The following is a 23,775-nucleotide window of genomic DNA, read 5'->3' as shown; positions in this document are numbered from 1 at the left end:
GAGATTCTCAACTCCTCAAATGTAGAGGCTCTCTTTACAATTGCACTCTCAGCAAGCATGTGCCTGACACATTACATTTCCTAGAACTGAAATACGGTTCTCAAATATATTCAACAAATTATTTGTCCTGTGTTTTCTAAGTAAGTAATTCAAATCCCCTTTTCATTTCACATGAAGTTTTGTATATAACGCACAACAAATGGATAAAAAGTGTAAACATGAATAAGAAGCAGAAGCAGCAGCTACAGACCAAAAATGAGATGGTCTTTTAATTTGTCTGTTGATCTTAAATCATAGTAGTTAAAGCTAAGTTTATGTGAGTTTTGTTGGTATTATACAGATTACAGTATTAAAAATGTGTCATGATATGACACATGGTGTGTGTTAATGCAGAGCTAGAATTGTATACCTTTGTTGTTGTCCATTCCTCCTACAGCATACAGAGTTCCAACTGTAGATTTTCTTGGTTTAGTTCTAGGACTTTGCATTAAAGTTCTTCTTTCTGGCAACAGATGATATTTCATTGCTTCCAGAATCAGCTTTTGACATTCCAGATCATTCTTAAATAATGCATGGTTTTCTAGGTCAGCCAATATCTGTGAATAATGCAAAATCACTGTTAATAATACTTTTTAAAGGAATGAGCATATAGTATCAAGTAGTTAAAATTAGAAGCTTAATAATGCTGGTGATATTTCCCCTGTATTAAGGGGAATGCAGAATGTAATAAGAAATCATTACATTGACAAATAAATACAAGTAAAATGTTTGGCTTCCAAGAGAGACAGAATTAATATTGTTTTCAGTTCAATATTATTTGCTATCATTTTACTGCACAGAATAAAAAGGAACTTCTAGAGATCAATTTTTCCATCTCCTTTCTTTTTATGAAAGCTGTTTGTGAATCAAGTATAGTTGCCTGTGTTGGCCATAAACATGTCTGGTGAAGGAAATTTAAAAAAAATAACTTTCGGCGAATTACATCATAACAAATCTATCATAGCTATTCATAAATGTAATTTAAGATGTTCCAAGTATAGTTTAAGCCCCTTTCAAATTCAAAATCACCCAGTGAAAATGAAAAAAATTTCCTTGTAACACCTGTATAAGCATGCAACAATTGAGAAGCAGCATATAAGACAAGGTAATGGTTTCCAATGTGAAAATTATGAAAGTTTATCCTGAAATTTCAGCACCTTAGGGAATAACACAGTGAGACCTGTTATTTTAAACTATGTCTCTCTTTTGCTACAACAGGTTTTTGTCTCTTCAAATTCATTTGTGCACATTTCTTTGAACACATCATGTTATCTTTTATTTTACTCTTCTGTCTCCCTTTAGATTCTCTTTTTCTCTAATACTTTAGCGTCACTTTTTATTTTTTTAATGAATCTGTTTAACTTGGAGTGACAGTGAAATCTGTCACAGTGATTTAGAAAATTGAGTAGAAAATTTGACCTTTTCTCGTACATTGATAAGGAACTGCACCACATCTGTGAACAAATATTTGCTGAGTGAATAAATTAATATGAGGGTAATTCAAAAGTTTATGGAATGATTCATATTTTCTTTTAATTCAATTTTTCCATAATTTTTTAAAGTACCCTTGTATGTGATGGCAGAATATAATAAAATAGTTAATTTTAACAGTATAAACTTAAACTTAATTAAATGAATTTATTTTGCCGATCTAATACATAAATTACTGTTAGAAGTACCATAAAGGATATGAAGACACATGATACTCATATATAAGATGTGGGAAAGATAACAGAATAGCTCTAAGTCTGAATAAGGAGCGTAATGTATTATAGTCACGAGATGCTTTGGAATTCTATTAGTGAAGATGTTTAATTACATTCTTGGCTCTGCTTTCCTTTCTGTATACTAAAAATTTAGCTTCTTTCTCACCCACTTCTATTCTGAACACTAAATTAAAAAAAAAATAGTCTAGAACAAGATAGGGAATCTACAATGGATTTTTTTAAAAAGAACTACTCTTTTACCCTTTCAGTAAAATTTTTGTTTTTAATCACTGAAGAAAATATCAATTTCTAACAAGGCCTCAGTGGTCTTTATAAACTTTATTTCTATCTGCTATCTATCTGTCTACCTATGGTAGCCTCCTTTTATCCACAGGACACACATTCCAAGCCCCTAGTAAATGCCTGAAACCATGGATAGTACTCAATCTTACATATACTATATTTTTCTCTATACATGTATGGGGATCCCTTGCAGGAGTCTTTGTATAGACTCAATGCTTTCTAGCATAACATGTCTTCAATCTGGAGCATGTTTTGTATTCATGTTTTCCATCCACAAATTTAATGCTTTTCTTTTCTTTCTCTTTTTTTTTTTTTTTTTTTTAAATTTTAAATCTTAAGTAGGCACCCATCAGGCACTGTGGCCATAACATTTGCAGTTTGAGGTGCAACAGCAAAACTTCCACGGATTTTTTTTTTCTATCTTCACAATTTCACAGGTGGAAGATTCATTCTCACAATAGACATTAGCAACCTCAGAATACATCTTTTTCTTTTCCTATTAACTTGAGAACTGTCCCTTTTTTATTTAAAGGAAACACTTCATGGCTTCCCTTTGGCATATCAAATTGCCAATATCACTCCTTTTGCGTTTCAGGGACATAATGAAATAAACTAAGGGTTGCTTGAGGAAAGGCACTGTGAAATTGTGACAGTGGATCTGATAACCTAGAGAACTACTAAGTGACTAACGGGCAGAGATTATCTAAAGGGACGAGTCACATCCTGGACACGATGCAGCAGGAAGGAGCTGGATGGCAAGAGGTTTCATCACGTTACTCGGAACATCGCACAATTTAGAACATGAATTATTTATTTCTCAAATATTCTATTTAATATTTTCAGACTTTGGTTGACTGTAGATAACTGAAACAGTGAATAAGTGGGAGGCCAACTGACATATATAATGATTCTTCATCACCTGTGTGTCAAAATATGTTTTTATTGCATATAAGTCTTTTCTTTTCCTTAGGAGGAAAAATAATTAGCCCTTACAGTGATAACTTTACATATATGTGAAACTGACTCTTGAAAATCCTTTTTCGTTCTCTTCTTTTCTTCTCTTTTACTTCTTTTGGGAAAATTTGGGATTAGTTGATCATCAAACAAAAACCAAACCAAACCAAAACAAAACAAAATATTGTTCTTTCATTTAGAGCACACACTACGAATATCTTATCCAAATAAATAATTAAGAAATTATAAATTAAACAGAAAAATTCAAAGTGTATGAGCTTTTCCATGTTTTTCTTTGGAAAACTATAGCTCAACATGAAAAAAAATGGGAGTTTGGGTAATGGCTTAGGTTTTAGATAAGTAGATCCATGACATAGACTCAAACATCTTTAAATTTTGACAAATTTATACACTATTCCTGATATTTAAATGACTCTTTTATATAATTAGGGTGAATTAATTTTAGCTTACAAGTAGCTCTGGGCCTTCCATTTAGCTTTAACACCATTTAAAAATAATGTTAGCACAATATTTGAATAAATCTAAGACTTGGGTTTAATTTCTCCTATTTTAAACTTTTAAACAATGTACATTAGTTGTATGTTTCCAGTAAGTTACAATTAATTTAATAAGTAGGTTAGATTGCCAAAATAAAAAAAAATTGGTTAAATTAAATTCCCATAAATGATGTCTTTTACTGATGTTTAATCTCGTGAATTCTGTAGTTATACATATCAAAAAGGACTTAATATGGTGGCTTACACTATAATTTTTATTACTTTAGACAACTTTGAGACAACAGACTAGTATTAATTGATTAATTAATTATGATTTTTTAATAAATTTTCAATTAGTAAGTGAGAAGTTATATTGTTCATTAAAGTATTTCTAAATTTTCTTAGTTCTTTATTTATATATAAAATAGATATAAATGAATAGAATGTGACACATGTCTTTAATGTTAGTTTAATAATAAATTTTAAAAAAATGAAATAAAATACGTGTTCTGGATTAGATTGGTCTTATTTTTCTGTTTTTAGGTTTCCTTGTGGCTGAAAAACAGAAGTTTGTTACTCAGGTTAAATAATATAATTAATGCAAAATACTACAGAGAAATCTGAATATGCAAACAAGGCAAAACTTTGTTTCTTTAGGGAAATAAAGTTTATTAAAATTCAATAACAATATATACATTGATGGTAAAGCTTAAACTAAAAACTTTAATTATCTTTTGGAATAGCTAAGTATTGACATATGTCTAACTAAATATATGCAAAGATATATAAGGATTATTTCAAATTTTTTATAAAAAATAATTATAAAAATATTACGAAACTTTGTAAAAATAAATATCAGAGGACATTCTACTCTAAGTGCCTAGGTTTATAACACTCAGATAATAAATTTTACATGGAAATAAATTGCTTAATGTTCAGGAAAATGAATAAGAAAAAAATCATAAATTATTTATTTCAAAATATGGCATGGAAGATACACAAAATAAAATTAATATGTATTTTGTGATTCTATAAAATGACTGACATATTCCATACTCAAATAATATTTCATTTTTATGAACAAAATATTGTGTATTTAGCATACACCTAAGCATTTTGACCAAGTTATTTATTTTGAAAGAAATTTAATTCTCCATTATCATGGTTACCTATTTTGTGTGTTTTTAAATTATTACCTGCAACTATTTCTTCCTTATGGATGCCATGACTTGTGTTCATATTTCATCTCCTCTGAAAACACTCATGACTTCGTCTAAACATAATTACTTCCCAAATGCCCCACCTCCAAATTCCAGCACATTCAGGGTTAGGACTGAAACAAGTAAATTTTAATGAGACACAAATATTTATTCTATAACAGATCATTCATCTTTTTTTTGTTTTGTTAAGAGCATAAACATCAAAATAGACAAGAACCAGAAATCTAAAATACTCTCACTTCATAAAAGTAGGAAATAAATTTTTGCCTTTTTAGGACACATATAAGAACTGGTACAGGGTATGCTTCACTGTTAAATAATAATGAAAACAAACAAAATAAGTTTTTCATACAGGGACTATTCTGCCCTGGAGGATGAGACTGTGAAGCCGCAAAAATAGCTAGCAAGACTACAGCATGCTCTTTGACACTTGCTTCAAAAGTCTCACCTGGCTGGGCACACTCACCCAAAGCTATTATGATATAAACTCTACAGACCCAAACATTTTACCATACTGCAAAGGCTGCTTTAAACTCAGCCCAAGCTCTAGAATCATATATCTTTCTTGTCACTTCTTTTTACAGGGGAAATTCTAAGGCTCTCTGCAGATGGTATTCTTTCATCCTAGAATAGGTATAATAAAGTCATCTTGCTTAGTAACTTATTTTGTGGTCTTATAGAAATCCAACACTGAACACATTTTTTCTTTTTTTGGTCTTTTTCGTGACCGGCACTCAGCCAGTGAGTGCACCGGTCATTCCTATATAGGATCTGAACCCGCGGCGGGAGCGTCGCTGCGCTCCCAGCACTGCACTCTCCCGAGTGCGCCATGGCCTCGGCCCACTGAACACATTTTATCAATAATAGTTACAAATAAATTGCAAATTCAATGAATGTGCTGCTCAGAGAATAAACTCAAGTAGACTGAAAACATACCCTCTTTACCATTCTACTATACACTTTAGTGTTAGAAAAAAGTGTTTCAGCTATTTATGTTGTATAGAAAATTAAGTAGAAATAAATGTTAGCTAGTTTGGGGTATGGTTGACTCTGAGCAATTTAAATTTATATTTAATCTAAATATAAAACCATGTTATATGTTAAAATTGCAAATATTCCTTAATTTCATGAATATTGTTTTTATATATCAGGCAAAATTTCAAGTACATTTAATAAACACAAAGAACACTGAGCTACTGTCTTTCTAGCACTTACAATAGAGCTTTCTTTTCTGAATATTTTATTAAAATTTAATAGTAACATGAATATCTCTATAAAGGTAATGAACAAAATAACTTAAAATTATGTGAAGTATGAGATGCTATATTTCTGTTATAAATTTACATTGCAAATATTACCACTTCCAAATTCTGTGGGTTGAGAAATGGGTAGATTTTAGAGTAAAATTAGAGTTCTTAAAAAGTCCAAATTAGAGGGTTGTCTTGTTAAGCACAATAAACTATAATAGTTATTAGGAAAACATCTCTTTGTAAGAAAAATAAAATCTTTTATAAGCTGCTTTATAACTCAATTAAGTAGCCCTGAAGAAAACAAACAAAAAACTTCTCCTATATGTATCCAAATGAATTAACTATTTCCAATGTTCTCATTTATTTATATACAAATGTTGTGATAAATAAGGTGCATAGCACAGTGCACTTTTCTACAGGCAATGTGTTCCTTTGTTAACAATTCTGTCAGCTAGGCAGTCATTTCGCAAATATGCTCCATCTCCCTATAGCCTTGTTAGGTTTTCTTTGTGATGAAATAATGACAGATGAGTTATTGCTAGCTGCAGCATATGAGAATCTTATGTATGATTTTCAGAACTAACTAATATGAAAAATCAGCATAATTTACCATTCATAGCTAGAACTTTTGACAATAACATGTTCTTTGCTGTTATGTATTTGAAAGCATTATTATTTTCCTTTTACAAACTCTTTGTAAAGTTCCATTGACTTTATCACTCACCTAACTTTGATTAGGAAAAACAAAAGAAATTCACTCATTAAAACAATATTTATTTTAAACTACCTTTAAATTTGTTATTATAACATACATAATTTGATTGATGATATGATAAATTGGACCATGTGCTCAAAATAGCCACATATTTAGCAACATAAAAGTCATTAATTAGTGTTATAAATCTGTGTGTTTACATAAACAAACTCCCCAAACTGCAGTTTTCCAAGAATATTTATTTGATTTTATTTTAAATGCAATAATTTGTAAATTATGATGCTAAAAGTATTCCAAATAATAATTCTCTGAAAGTATTATTTCATACAAATGGAATGCATTATTCAAGTATCTAGATTCTGGAATGTTTTTCCAACACCCAAGTAAGGAAATAGCATACATTTTGATGTAGTTCAAGATAATTATCTCTTTCTTTATAAATTATCTAATGTGTCAAGGAAATATCCTTTTGCCTAGAATTCTTGTCATGATTCTCTGCACTATCTTGCATGTATAGATACTGCCTTAACATCATAAGTAACTCTTTTACAGTGTTGTCATAAGCTAACAAAATCAAATGCATGGATTTATTTTGCATACTTTTATTACATAAAGGACATACACTAATTTTATAGTAAACATCAAAAAATATTTAATTACAAAAATTTGCATTATAGGCAACTTTCTAATAATACCACAAGTAATATCATTAAGACAGTATGATTTACAGCAACACAATCTTATAATGTTAATGGCTAGAAAAAACAAAATTATTTCATAAGCTTCTCCTTAAGTAGAGCAATATTTCATTAATGAAAACATAATTTGAAAGGGAAAGTAGCTAATAGGATCTATACAAATCATAGCAATCACATCTATACTTTTCCTCTGGTCAGGGAGCAAAATGGAGTGTAATATTGAATAAACACTTAAAGAAAGATAAATTTTTATAGACCAAATAAAGTACTAAGTCTTCCAACACTATATCCTTGGGCTATCACAGTTATTAAAACATTTTCACATTCATGAAAAAGTGACAAAATTTTATATTCTTCATATCATTTCATAATATTTCAAACTTTTGTTTTGGTATGGGGTCTTGTGCTAAAAAATCAACTCACAAAATTCAAATCTTATAAAAGAAAATTGATTCCTATTAGAAGAGACAGCTCCTATTCTCCTTAGAGAATAAGTGACAGTTTCATACATAGTCTTTCAGGTTTTCCGCTTGACAAAATGAATAAGATGAATGATAAAATATTATCATATCCCATAGCTGTGGAAGAAAAATGATTTCTACTTCAATGTCTTATAAATAGGTTTGATACAAATAAAGTATTTTCACTTATTTGTATTAAACAGTTTCTAAGACATTCCACAGGGAAGCAGTAATCACACCAAGTGCCAAAAAAAAAACCTCTGAGTCTGTTTAATAGTCAGTAGAAGGTGCTGGTGAAAGGAGACAGTTCAGTTATCACAGAACTTTGTAGCAACATAAAATATATTGAACTTATAGGTAGGGCTGTCCAACCTCACAAGAGAAAACAGAAATTGCCTCATGCCTAGAAAGGTTTTCTGTATATTCCCCCCCTTTCAGACTTTGTCTATGTTCAAAGGCATGGAGAGAGAAAAATGGACAATTATGCTGAAAATTTGGCAAGATTAGTTTATTCACCAATGGCTGCAGCACTTCATCAGTGGCTATTCGAATAGCTGCTGTGATTGGAACAGCATATGCTTCCTCAAGAGGAGCTGGCTTAACCATAGCTAGAATATTAGTCTGCAGCCTGAGAGAAAATTATCCCCTAGGAGTACATCGAGCCTCATATTCCATTTAAAGTCCCATTAGCTTCAGTTGAAAAGAACTTTGGCTAAGGATAGAATCATGAAATTTTAAGAGATGAAATATCTCCAAGTCCATTCTCCTGACAAAGTCACTTTCCAAGCCAAATTATTTGAGGATATTATTTATTTTGTGAGATAGATGGAAAAGTAGATGCAACGGAGCATTCCAGATTCTCTTCTAGTGCTCTCATTTCAAAAGCAAAACACAAATTACTAACATGCTAGAGCTACATCAGATACATCTGAATGATTCCTCCTCAAGAGTTTGAAGAAACAAGAAAAAACTGTACATGAAATAAGGAGCAGTCTCATTAATTTTATTCTGAATACAGAAATATTTAATTGTCTTAAGATGAAATATAATTGGTCCAGCTGACAGTACAACTAGAGAAGAATAATGACATAATCCCAAGTAGTGCTAAAAAAATTAACCTAAATGATAGTTCTTATTAGTGACAGGTGACATGGATTTTCAGATGCTACAATTTATAATTAACTTTTATTTACTTAACATGGGTTTACTGTTTCATAGTTTGAAAGCTCAGAGTTTCTAAAACTAGAATAAGTAATCTTCTGCCCCATGTAAACATCACCTTCATCCTGAACAATTTTATTGCATCGTAATTGGGTTCTGGACCATTCATTCATTCATTCGTTCATTCATCAAATATTTAGCCAGCTCCTATTTTGCCCAGGGTGCTATAGTAGGGCCTGCATAGAGAAGTCTCACTTACCACTAGTCTATTCTGCTTAAATTCACCCTCCACCCTGTCTCCTTAGAACATCTTTTCAAATTAATTTATATCTAGACTATATTTTTTAAAAGGCATTAGTTTCTTATTGTTCATAAGATGTTATTGAACATCCTCAGACTATTAAGCCAAAAATTCTATACAACTGCATTTTATCTATTTAGTCAATTTCCTCAATATCATAATGCACATTATTCTGCATTTTATACTTTAGATCTTCTGATCTCTTTTCTGTCATCAGAATATATCATGCTATTTTCTTAATCCAAGCTCTTATTCTCTTTTTCTTTCTCTCTCTCTCTGCCCCCCCCTCCTAATATCATTAATGCCTTTTCCCTCTGGGGCTTCTATTACAATATGACCCAATCTTCAGAGTCACAGTCCAGTTTAAGGTACTATTACTTCCATGAGGACTTGATTACTCAAGCCATAGTCAAAAAGTTTTCTTTCATCAGTCATATCAGACTTTAATCACTTACCATATGTGTAGTCACTTAAGGGCTTCCTACACATGCTCAAACATAAGTTTGTAGGAAATCAGAAAAAATGTCTGGTACCTCTGCTTGGGTACCACTAACAAGGTTATAGGTTTAGCATTCATTAATGAACTATTTAAGTGATTGATCATTTATCACATTTACCTATTAATTTACTTTAAGAAATTAATTCAGTAACAAAGTCTGAAAATATATAATATATGGGCAGAGTATATTCAATACTACCTTCCAAACTTAATGTATAAATTAATCATCATCATAAACATTTATGGTCTTTTAGAAACATCCTTGCTTAACAACCAACCAAATATCTATATTTCTAATCAATTTATTCTAGACCTAGATAATAGTATGTTTATTTTCAGTAATAGGCAATAGCAAAAATCCATTACAGAAATAATTTGGGCTCCTGGACATCACTGTAAGATGATTTAACTCTTAACTAGGAAGTATTAAACCAGGATATTTCACTGACAATTCAAACTCATATCTTTGAATATGAACTTATTCCTTACCATTGTCATTCACCTCCTGTACTTGACTTATCTTCTATTTTTATTATTGATTCACAGTATTTATTTACTTGAACTTCTTTTTTAAGCTACTTCTACTTAAGCTGCTTCAGACTATTTTGGAGAATACCAATATACCAATAAATAAATAAATAAACCCCAAATTTGAGATCCTTGATCCACTAATAATTCTATTTAGCGAAGTTCCTTTTCCAATCAGTCAACCTCATGTCTAACGAGTAACTAAATATTGTTGGTCTTATAATATTTCCTAAGACGCATTCATTCCACTATTTCCTTTCCATTCCAAAAACCACTTTATTGGTTGAAATTCTTACTACTCTTTTCTAAGTTGTTGAGAAAAATTAAGAATTTGAATTCTCTGAGGTACAACCAACCATATTCAGAATTCAGACTACTCCAATATAGTGTCCTAAAACATGCACATTAATCATTTACTGTCCTGCTGTCTTGTTTTGATTCTTTGTACTACAATTGAAAGTATTTCCTAATGTAACTTAAAACTCCTAGTTCAGGCTCATTTCTCATTATTCCTCCAGATAAACCTTCTACTTTGTCAAGACTGTTCTATTTGCTATCCCCCAAATGAACAATTTCTTTATTATGTCTTTAATATTATTTTTTTTCTTTTGAATTATCTGATTGACTCTTAGTGGAGTGTACTTGTTTTACCTTTTGGAAGTTTAAGATTTTTTTTTTTTATTTCATCTATAAATGGATCTCCTTAGGAGTAGGCCCTGACTTATATTTGTTCTATAATTCCTTAATTCATGATTTAGTACTGTTGTGTTTATGTTTCATGAAATCATTTCTGATTTGACAACACAGATCATAGGAACTGGTAAACCAACTTTGCCAACTCAGTGAGAAGTCAGACACACACTTAAATTCAGAAGAATGTAAGTTGCACATTTGTGCTTTTTGAGGACACTGTGAGATTTACAAAACAGACATTTGCTTGATCTGGGTTATGAAGATATTCTTGACCTTTGAATTACATGATATAATAGCTTTCACCATGTTAAATATGCATTGGGCTAGTAGCTGTGTTATAGCCTGCATCACAGAGAGATGTCTAAACCCAGTATTTATCTTTAGAGATACTATTCCTGAGAGCATTATCATGGCATTTGAAAAATATTTTTGATACATTAATAAAATCAATAATTTTTAGAATAAAATTATTAATAGAAATTTTATTTACCTTGCTGCTTACTTTTTCTGAACTCCTTTCCTTTCTAAAGATGTCTAGCATTCTTCTGTGTGCCTAGTTCTATTACAAATCTTACCAGGTCTGCACAAGCTTCCAAGTTATAATTTACATTAACTTTCTGGATCATACTTTCTTGTAGAATTCATATATCTGGTAGTCACCAAGACTAAAAAGATCAATCTCATTAAGAAAAATATCTTTAAGAACTTAATTATTACTAGTCAGACAGTTTTACTAAAATTTTGTAAGAATAATTATATATTTTAATACCAACTCTTATTACCTGAAATTGATGGACTATATTATAGCTAAATGAGTTACTCCAATTATAACCCGAATTCAAACCACCTTGTGATGGGTAAAATCCTCCTGGAAGAATAAAATTTATTTTGGTACACAGGGTTGGTCTGTATTTCTGTTAGTTTTTCTTACAAAAAAATTGCTATGAGGGAAGAGGTAAGAATAAATGCCCAAAGTTTTAGGCTGACCATAGCTAACCAGTGACATTTACTAAGTGTAGCAGTCACTCTTAAGCATAGCTTCCTTGACAGGGATGAAGTGGCTACACTTTATATCCAGAAGGTGTCACTGCCTTAAGTTTAAGAACATCTGGCACTACAAGAAAATTTGAGAATTCTTTTACTTCTCCCACATTTTGTCTCAGAGATGTTAATTCTGGTGGTAAGAAGAACTTGGAAATACTTTGACACAAATTTGTAGGACAGCAAATGAAGTGACTGTGCTCAAGTTTACTATCTGGAAAGATGGATTTCCTGATTTTAATAATAATGTGGACTTAGTATAAAACTTTTGTTTCATTTTAACTCTATCTCAATTATATTTACATAGAAACCTTTTAACTTGTCTCACACTAATTTTAAGGTACCAGTTTGTATTTCGCTTTGCTCATTTCACTAAGAGAAGATGGAGAAAGAATTTTAGTCACTTCATATTTCTTTAGGTTTACTCTGATCAAAGCACAACATACCTCTTCTGATCATCATCAGTGAAATAAGTTCCTGTGAAAACATCAAGGTGGATGCATCTTGTGAGTCAATAAGGAATTAAAATAATTCTCCTAAGTAAAGCTAATTCCACTGGGGATATGCTTTGTAGACTTTCTTAAGTTTGGCTATGAAACGAGTTGCTCAAACATCTTTACTGAGAGAACTTCAGGAATAGAGAAAAACGTAAGTTTATTAGTCTTAATACTAATGGCATTAAAAGAATTTGGAATGAGTCAAACCCTATGTAGACACTTGAGAGTATAGAAAAAGTAAGCATCAGTTCCTAACTTAATCTATAATATAATAGAGCCTATAGTTATTATTGTCCAGTACTTACAGTTAGACAGCACTTTATTAAGCTGTGCTGAGAAACTGCCTGTTATATCTTCACCTGTCAGCCTAGTTTTCATCTAGGTGACCTTTTCAAAACAGAAGATATTAGACTATCTACACTTGTGTTCTTTCTGCATGATTCCCCTGGACTTGCTTAGCAGTTGAAAGTCATTACAAGCAGATATATTAAGCAATGTAATGTGTAGATATATGCTGGAAGATAATTGTTTAAAGTGGTACTCACTGTGCATGTGGTAATATAGTAAGTTTCTTAGCATAGGAACTTGTTGTGTTGTCATGATGCCATATACAATGTCACTTTAGAACAACCAACCTTGTTTCTTCTAAGTAAGTCTGGCTTAGGTATTTGGTTCTGGTTTTGCATCTATATTTAGTTTGCAAAATGGACACATTACAACTTCTTCAAAATATGTGAGAGGAAATAGCACAGTATGGAGACTTTGCCTAGCAAAAAAGCTTATTAACGGAGTAATTACTTAACCACATTTACTTCCCCACCCGTGTCCTTTCTCCTTCCCTCCATCCTGTCTTCTCACATACACTCATAAAGCCCATTCCAAGTGAAACAAAGGGGGATTCCTTCTCATTTCAGAAAAGACAATCCTACCCTGCTCCAAGGGCAATTTAACTTTAGAAATGGTTTTTACTTTTTAATAAATAGTATCTTTGATTTCTAACTTGTGATCAACAATTAACTCATCAGACCCATCAGAAAGGCTAAGGAATTAAGAAGATCAGTGATTTTTCACAATAAACTACAGTTTTTACATACAAAGGTTTATATAAATATTATTCATATACATAACGGTTCAGTTTCTGTAAATAATAAATGCTGCTTATCAGTTAATTCTGTTTTCATTTATGAACCTCTGTTACTCACAGTTTTGCTCCAGTTCATAGATGCAAAATTATAATTGTATCTCAATTAGACTTTTTAGTAAATTAAATTGATCACTTTTCACCATGCAGCATCATCATATGTGAAGGTTATACTGCTAGGGATAGAAAAAGAGTTTAGAGAAAATTCTTAAGTCTCTTCCTCTCCTCTCTTAGGTATCTATTTTTTAAATGGTATGAGCAGGAAATATTGGAAATAATCTTTATGAAAAACAAATTGTTTGGTATGAATATTAGAAAGAAAGAAGTTATTTGAACTAATAATTATATGTATACAAATGTATAAATTTTATATATATGACATTATATTACATATTTTTGCACATATGTATATATGTAAAGAAGTATTTATAATTATAGCACAGATAGTATTAGAAAATAATATGCTAAAGTTGAAATTATGTTGAGAACATAGTAATTGTCCATTGGTGGAACTAAGTATTAATCAAGAACCATAAAAACAAGCTACCTATGGAGAGAAGGTAAAGAAGCTGTGTGTCAGAGAGAGATGCTGGAACCCCTGCAGGACTAAGCACTTTATCATTAGTACCAGTAACCCAATATGTTTGCTATTACTGTCTGTTAGGAAATAATGCTCCATGGGTCTCTCACGTTTCTGCCAAGTTTGTGAGCACGGGCATTCATTGCTTTCATTCTGGATTATGCTTTCAAGAATGTTTGGACAAACAACTTTGGAAGCTGGAAACAGTATGCCCCTCTGGAGCAAAGGAGCAAAGGATCAAAGGTTTGCTTACAATTTTGCTTACGAGAGAGAGAGAGAGAGAGAGAGAGAGGGAGAGAGAGAGAGGGGGAGAGAGAGAGGGGGAGAGAGAGAGGGGGAGAGAGAGAGAGAGAGAGAGAGAGAGAGAGAGAGAGAGAGAGAGAGAGAGAGAGAGAGAGAGAGAGAGAGAGAGAGAGAGTATCTTTGTTTAGTACAACGGGCAAGCATGTTCACTGCCCATTAAAAAAAAAAAAAAAAACATCTTCAGATTCCTTAAACTCAGGGTTTCTAACCTAAGTGCAATCTATTGCATGTACATTCATCACCGGGCCTTCTTTATGTCTCCCTGTGGTAATTGGTATTTTTGGAACTTGGGCAGAAGCTGACATTCTGCTACTTCTATTGCCATGAATAATAAAGTCTTTTTTTCTAACCCAGGAGTCTTATATCTTCAGCCAGCATTCATGAAACTGTGGCAGGCTAATTGTTAGTTTGCAAGTAGGGTGGGATCTCAGATGCTTCACAGTTCTTGACACTATCTGAGGTCTCAGCTTCACTCATTTGGGTGGATAACTACTTTGAGAATGTCATATTAAGATACAGCATTCACCTCATAGTTGCCAGATGTGTCTGTTACTCAAAAGTGCTCATGCAATTGGCTGTATGTTTTCCTATTTAATTCTCTCCTGTTCTATTCTGTCTTCGGGTTAAGACTGATAAAGAAGGAGGAACAATAAATAAACTTTGAGGTTTTTGAGATTCTAGTCCTATGTACTTTTGTTTGATCTTGATATGAAGTTAGATTTTAAAATAGAAAGCCAAAAATGCATTATAGATTTAATAAATTCTCTTCAATGGAATAGATCTTATAAATCCTACTAATTTGTCTTTAGTTAGATAATTACTTATTTTTTGGTGAATAATGGGTAATTGGTATATAATGTTAATTCATAATTCTTTGAATTAAAAATAGACTTTTCTCATGTTTTTCTTATAGCAATGATTTGATTTGTATTATTAATCTTACGTATGGAATTTTAAGTGTAATTTTACCTACATGATAGAACTTAACATTTCCTAATCTATATCATCATTTGGTTAATATTCTGCAATAGATGATAACTGCCAATTAAATATTGAAAATATATGTGTAATTACAGAAATACATGTGTAACTATAGCTTGCAGAATACTTTTCTATGTGCTAATTTATTAAATTCCATAGCAATCTTATTAGAAAGACTAGTATCATTTCCTCTCTTTCACAGGGTAGAAACTGAGCCTTGGAAATGATGGTTGATTTGAAGAAAATACATTCCAAGGAACCAATTAACAATATAGTGGCGAACAAGCACAGAAAAACACAAATATCAGAAATCCAAAACCAAGAAGCAATTAAAGAACTGAGTTAGGAGAACCCATGACATGGGGAGAAGATAGCTGATAGCACACCAGGAAGAAACAAGCAAAGAAAACTATGACAGGTGAAGACTCATATCATATTTTGGTAAACTATTACAATTGATTCACATACTGCTTTACCATAAATACCAGAGTACATTTCTTTTAGGTTAGGCTAATGAAACAGGCTCCTGTCCTGTCTTACTTTTCAGAGTAGTCTTAAAATGACCTAAAATCTGATATTACCTAAGCATTCTGGCCCTTTCCACCTGAAAGAACCTAAAACATTAATGTTTGATTAAATAAGACATTTTGGAAAATTTTTGTTACAGGGATTTTCTAGTAGGACTTTTTTGATGATTATAAAATAATAAAAACCTTAAAAAATATAGTTTCCCCCCCACATTTAACATATCCTAGTATTTTAATGTTTCTCTAGTGCCATTCTAAAAGTAATTACACGTTTCTTTATTTGGTCATTTGATGCAAAATATGGACTCTATGAGTCTTTTGGTGGGTTTCATATTTATCTAATTACGCATCTATTTATTATTTATAGTACAAACTAGATATACTGATACCATCAGTGAGCATGATTAAGTAGGTTTTGGGAATGAATTTGTTATCCAGATCATATTGTTCTATTACTAAAATATTCTTAGAAATGTACGTATTTTTGAAATAGACTGAATCACCATAAAAAAGATTAATTTTTAAAAAATCCCTGTAAATTTCTTATTTAATTATTTTTTAATTGACAAATAAAATTGTATATGTCTGTGAAAAGGATTTTTTAAAAATTTTATCTTATGTCATTATAAAAATACACAAATAAAAACACAGATCTCACCTTTTTCCCTAAGCCTCACACAATGTGTACTTTCAGATATGTCAAAAAACATCATTTATATAAACAGGGTTTTTTTGACATATCTAAAACTACGCATTGTGTGAGGCTTACTAATCTTTAAGTACTCTATTTGTATTGTTGTGTTTGAAAAATCTATGTTGCTTTATAGTTGAATAACTATAGATGGGAAAGTTGTAACAAAGAGCAATGTATATAATGCTAAGAATTTGGTATGGTATATAAATGTAAATGATGTATGAATTCCAAAGCCATTGAGTATTATAATTAAACTGTGTTTTAAAAACTTTAGTATGTAGGCACTGCGAAGAAAGAATACAGGTAGGGAAAGATGTCAGTGAACCTAGACAATTAGCATAGGGTTTATTGCAAACATGACAAGGCCTCATCTAAAGGCAATGATAACATACATGAGAAGACGAGAATTAAAACACTTTAAAGAGGCACATTAATTTTAAAAAAGCTGGTGACACATAGAGTAAGAAGATAATAGCTATACAGAAGAATTAAAGAAAAAACACATTTCTAGGCTTTGTTTCTGGACAGGAGATAAGGACAAAATGTCATTTCACTTTTCTAAAATACTGAGCAATCAGATAAAATGGGCATATACCTTTTTAATAGCTCTTTGATTTATATTTCAAGCATGACTTATTTATCTACCCAGATTTATATGTATTTTAGTGTAGAGAGAGAATTTGAACATTTCCAGTAGGTAATGTCTAATAGTCACAGTAAAATTCCATCTTTCAATTTTATAATATATGAATATTATAAGTGACTACTCACTAAAACCAGATTTCAGGTGTTCAATGTGATTAAATATTCATCACTCCCTAAATTCTTACCCCATATTTGCTATCTTTTATTCTTAGCCTCCTTTTGAAAAGAGTACAGCACTTATGCTGAATTGTAGCAAAATAGGAAGTTGTTTAATGGTTTGGAAAACTCTCACAGCTGACTGAATTGAGAATAACACAGTCATTATTATTTATGACTCTATTTCCAGGTCTTCATAGGTCAGCTTATTGAATTCACTGAATATGCCGCTTTTCCAGCTCAGCAAAGCCAATTTTGCCGGTACTTTGTGGTAGACACTCATAGAAATGAGAGAAAGCTAATTTCTTTAAATATAAAAACAACCAAAACACCCTTAATAGAGGATAATTTACTTTAAATTGAAATTCACTGTTTATTAACCATTGCCATTAAGAAATCCAAAATTAAGATATATGTGTATATATATATATTATGTATATATACGTATATACATATATACATATAAGATATGTATGTATCTTATATGTATATATGTATGTGTGTGTGTGTATTATATATATATATAATACACACACACATTTATATAATATATATATATTTTATATATATATATATATAAAACCACCTAAGACAGCAATTTTCTAGTGTTTCTGTGGATCATTCTTTCTGCGAGTCTTCAATAGCCATTACTTAAAATAAGTGTTCTTCTTAAAAGCCAGAGATTACATGAGTTAGAGTTAAGTGATTTTCTTAGATACTTGAGAGACTTTACAGTGGCAATATGCATTATGAAATTTCAAAAGGGGGATATGGCATGACAGGCTTATAAACTCTGTTTTTAACATGAAAAATTTTTTTGATGTATACCTTCAAATAATATTTGTATGAGGACAAAGCATTGGGAAATGCTAATGTAGGGCAAATCATTTAAAAACTTCAAGAATATAATACAGAGGTAATTAAAGGTTTAATAATAGAAACAGCATGTTTTTGTTGTTGTTTTAGTAATTTATAAATTCAGCATCAGCTGTCAATTTATCCTGTGGGAAACATAAGATATTTTGACTTAAATGATCACATGTTTAATTCTTACACATAAGCTTAGTGTGTATTTAATCTGCCAAGGTATTGAGCAATATATAACTCTAGGCTATTTTAAATAGCACAAGAAAAAAAGAAGAGATAAACTATGGAATTATGAGGAATTTGCATTTTGTAGAAATATCACAATAGGAATGTATAACCTCAGTAACATTATTTTATTAAAACTCAGGTGCAAATAAAATAAACGATTCAAGTTTTCCTTAAAAGCGTCCATCATATAATGTCTTTTATGTAAAAAAGTATTTTAAGTGTTTTAAGAAAATACCAAATACATTTAAAAATAGTTTTACTGATCATAAGTTCTAGAGTATAATTTATGACAATTTAAAAATGAGTAATGAAAATACTACCTTTCAATCAATCCTCTCTTCTAATTTTTCTTTCTGCTTATCACTGATTAACTGTCTTTACCTACAATTATGATTTACTTAAGTTAGTTATTGAAACTCTTTGCCATATCATGAAAATAAAAAACCTATATGTAACCATGTCACTTAAATTACGCTAGAAAAAAAAAGGATAGACTATCATTTATATAATGCTTCTTTTTAAAACCTGTTTTTCAATTGACACTTGATGTTCATTTTTTAAATATTCTTCAGAAGAAAAATGAATATGCGGACTTAAAATTAAAAATTAAGTTTGATTCTTTAAAAATCTATTTATTAAGTCATTATTCCATGACAAATAGACATTTTCTTTAGTGAAAAAATAAGTTTTTAGAAGTATACATGAAATATTTTAAAATATCACCATAGCACTTTTAGATTATTGTTCTATAATTCATTTATAACCAAAGTAATAAATAGCATGTGTAATAATGATAAGAAAACTGATGAGTTCTGATGATCAAATTTAAATGTATTTTAGAAAAATATATTAGTAGCACATAGTAGTATTCTCTTTAATCTCTTTTATACAATACTTCATTTTGGGTAATTTAAGTCTCAGTTTCATATATATATATATATACATCCCTAAATATAACAATAGATGCATAATAAAACATTTAATGAGAAAATATGTAGAAAGCACTTAGCATTATAACAGCATATTTTAACCACTATATAAATCATAAAATAAACCTCAAGTCTACTAAAATATTAATAAATATGGATATGCACAGATATATATTCAAAATGTGTAACTGGTAGTTTAAAATATAAATATGGTGACATTAATTTTCATTACTGATGAAATAAAATACATTTAAAGACAGTATTTGTATAGAAAAATAAATGGCATGAATGAAGGTTAAGAGGCTCAGTAAAGAGCAATTATGTGATTGTAAATTTCAAGGAAACATTTATAGATAACTATGCATTACTTTATTTTTCAGAAAAAATTCTTCTAATTGCAATAACATTAGGCTTTGTGGTTTAAATAATATAACTTTCTATTTGAGGTATAATCTGAAAAACTGATCTGTTCAATATCTGAATTATTTCTATCCTGGGTTTCATGATGACAGCTTATACTTCAACATGTAATAAATACTAAGATGTGAGTCAAAAAAAATATCTTTTTGTTTTGGTTTGAAAGCTTTTTCTCATGGGTACAAAAAAATTCTTGTTTGAATTAGGATTCCCAAATTCCATTTAACATGGATGAATGAATAGTTAAAAATATTCCTTAAAATAGTTTGCTTTATTTCTCACAGCCTCAATCCTCACATGAAAAAGTATTAGGGTGCTGGTTCTGAAAGTCTTTTCAGCAATAAAAGTCTATGAAGATATGCATTTCAGAATAGCATCATGTGATCATTCACATTTTTTTAATCGAAACATAACTGATTGTACATTTGTCAGATAACAGTGTTGAATATCAATACCTGTGAGAAATGTATGATGATCAAATCAAGATAATTAGCATATTCAACATTATACAATGTAATTGATTTAGATGTTCCTTTACCAATTTCTCACTAATGTCCCAGTCCCCTACCCCTTTCCCTCCTCTGGTGATCTCAGTTCAATTCTTTCCTTTTAAATGTTCGACAAATTATTGTGATTGTTGTATCTTTCATTCTTCCTTTTAAAAATATATTTGTTTATATTTTTAGCTCCCACTTACAAGTGAGGACATGCGGTATTTCTTTTTGTGCCTGGCTTACTTCATTTAAAGTAATTTTCTCTAAATTTATCCATGTTGCTATGAATGGCAGAAATTCATTCATTTTTATGATAGAGTAGTATTCCATTGAGTGTATATACCACATTTTCTTTAGGAGTTTCATAGTTTCACACCTTATATTTAATCTTTAATACATCTTGAATTTATTTTGGTATATGATGAGAGGTATGGGTCTAGTTTCATTCTTTTACATATGGATACCCAGTTTTCCCAGCACTATTTATTGAAGAGGCAGTCTTTTTGCCTTTGTATGTTCCCATTGCCTTTGTCAATTTCTGTGTTCTCTATTCTGTTCCATTGGTCTGAGTGTCTATTTTTATGCCTTTATCATGTGGTTTTGTTTACTATAGCTTTGGAGTATAATTTGAAGCCAGGTAGTGTTATGCCTCTGGCCTTATTTATGCTCTGGATTGCTTTGGCTATATTTTGTTGTAGTTTTGTTGTTATATATGAATGTTAGAGTTGTTATTCTATTTCTATGAAGAATTCATTGGTATTTTTGTGGGGTTTGCACTGAATTTGTAGATCATTTTAGGTAGTATGGACACTTTCACAATGTTTATTCTTCCAGTTCAAGAGCATGGAATATTTTCCCACTTTTTTGTGTCCTCTTTAATTTCTTTCAGCAGTGATTTGTAGTTTTCATTGCAGAGATATTTTATCTCCTTGGTTAAATCGACTTCTAGGTATTTTATTTTTTTGGTAATTATTGTAAATGGGTCTGTTTTCTGGATTTCTTTTTCTGCTAGTTTGTTATTGAAGTATAAAAATGCTACTAATTTTTGTGAGTTGATTTGTATCCTGCAACTTTACTAAAATGGTTTATCAGCCTTAACCCCTTTTTATAGTGTCTTTAAGTTTTTCTACATATGTGATCATGTCATCTGCAAACAGGGACAGTTGACTTTGTCTTTTCCAGTCTGTATGCCATTTATTTCTTTCTCTTGCCTGATTTCTCTGGGTAGTACTTCCAATACTATATTACATATGAATGGTGAGAGTGGGAAGCCTTTTCTTTTTCCTGAGCTTTTCCTTATTCAGTATGATATTGATACATATTGTTATATATGTTGATATACTGATATATATTGTTACATATATTGTTGTATATGGCTCAGATTGTTTTGACTTTCCTTCTATACCTAACTTGCTGAGAGTCTTTATCATAAAGGGATACTGAAAATTGTCAAATGATTTTTCTGCATCTGTTGAGATAATCATATCATTTTATTCTTAATTTTGTTGATGTGATGTATCATATTTATTGACTTGTGTATATTGAACCATCCTTGCATCGCTGAGGTGAATCCCACTTGATCATGGTGTATAATTTTTTTTGATGTGTTACTGTATTGTAAAGGCTGATATTTTGTCAAGGATTTTTGTGTCTATGCTCATCAGAGATATTGATTCACCTCTAGTTTTCTTTGTTGTATCTTTGTCTGGTTTTGGTATCAGGATGATGCTGGCCTCCTAGAATGAGTTTGAGAGAATGGCCTCTGTTTCAAGTTTTTGGAATAGTTTGAAAAAAAAGTGGTATTAATTCCTCTTAAAATGTTTGGTAGAATTCAGCAGTAAAGACATTGGTACTGGGTTTTTCTTTGTTGGGAGATTGCTGATTACTGATTCAATCTCATTGCTTCTTATTGGTCAGTTAATGTTTTATACTTCTCCTTCATCTAGGCTTGGTTATTTGTATATGTCCAGAAATTTTTCCATTTCCTCCAAGTTTTCAAATTTGTAGCTGTATAGTTTTTTGTAATAGTCTCTGATAATTCTTTGTATGTCTGTGTTATCAGCTGTAATGTCTCATTTTTCATTTTTGATTTTTGTTATTTGGATCTTCTCTCTTCTTTTTTCAATTAGCCTAGCTAATTGTTTATGTTCTCAAAATAAAACTTTTTGTTATATCAATCTTTTGTATCACTTTTGGGGTCTCTATTTCATTTAGTTCTGCTCAGATCTTAATTATTTCTGTCTACTAATATTGGGATTGGATCTTTCTTGATTTTCCAGTTCTTTGAGGTATAGCCTTAGGTTATTTATTTGTAATCTTTCTATTCTTTTGATGTAAGCATTTACTGTAATAAACTTTCATCTTAGTACTGCTTTTGCAGTATCCCACAGGTATTGGTATAATTTGTCTTTATGTTCATTAGTTTCAAAAACTTTAGATTTCTGGTTTAATTTCTTTCTGGACCCACAGATTGTTCTGGAACCACAAAAAAATTTCCATATTTTTTTTTTAGTTTTCAGAATTTTGCTTGTTACTGATTTCTCATTTCAAACTTTTGTGGTCTCTAGAGTTACTTGAAATGAATTCAACTTTTTAAAAGTTTGTTGAGATTTGATTTGCAATCTAATCTGTTGTATCCTGGAGAATGTTCTATGTTCTGATGAGAAGAATGTAGATGCTGTAGAATCTGCTGAGTCCTATTGACTTAAAGTGTAGTTTTAATTGTGTGTTTCTCTGTTGATTTGTTGCCTAGGTGATCTGTCTAGTGTTCAGGTCCTTAGCTATTATTGTATTAGGGTCCATCTCTTTCACTAAGGCTAATAGTGTTTGCTTTATATGTCTGGTTGTTCCAGTGTTGAGTATGTTTTTATTTATGATTGTTATGTCTTCTTGCTGGATAGTTCCTTTTATCATTATATACTGGACTCATTTGTCTCTTTTTATGGTTTGGTTTAAAATCTATTTTATCTGATACAAGAATAGTCACTCCTGTTCATTTTTGTTTTCCATTTGCATGGTATATCTTTTTCTGTCCTTTTGGTATTAGTCTGTATGTGTCTTTACAGGTGACGTGAGTTTCTTGTAGATGGCATATAGTTGGTCTTGGTTTTTAATCCTGTTGGCCAGTCTGTGTCCTTTGCGTGTGGAGTTTAATCCATTTACCTTTAAGATTGTTATTGAAAGGTATTGGCAGACTCCTGGAATTTAGCTAATTTTTCTTTGGATGTTTTAAGTATCTTTTGTTGCTTTT

General features: G+C 30.7%; 1 protein-coding gene across 2 annotated transcripts in view; it reads right to left on the bottom strand.

The window, feature by feature from the left end:
- The window catches only part of KLHL1 (kelch like family member 1), a 373,250-nt gene that overhangs the window by 122,177 nt on the left and 227,298 nt on the right, over window positions 1-23,775 (bottom strand). For both annotated transcript variants that reach the window (XM_063103154.1, XM_063103155.1), the window contains one exon: window positions 410-596. In XM_063103154.1, the coding sequence (XP_062959224.1) occupies window positions 410-596 (187 nt within the window). The remainder of the gene's footprint in view (window positions 1-409; window positions 597-23,775) is intronic.

Source organism: Cynocephalus volans, chromosome 7 (genome assembly GCF_027409185.1).
Source record: "Cynocephalus volans isolate mCynVol1 chromosome 7, mCynVol1.pri, whole genome shotgun sequence".
Classification (NCBI taxonomy): Eukaryota; Metazoa; Chordata; class Mammalia; order Dermoptera; family Cynocephalidae; genus Cynocephalus; species Cynocephalus volans.
This window is presented reverse-complemented; position numbering and strand designations above follow the sequence as displayed.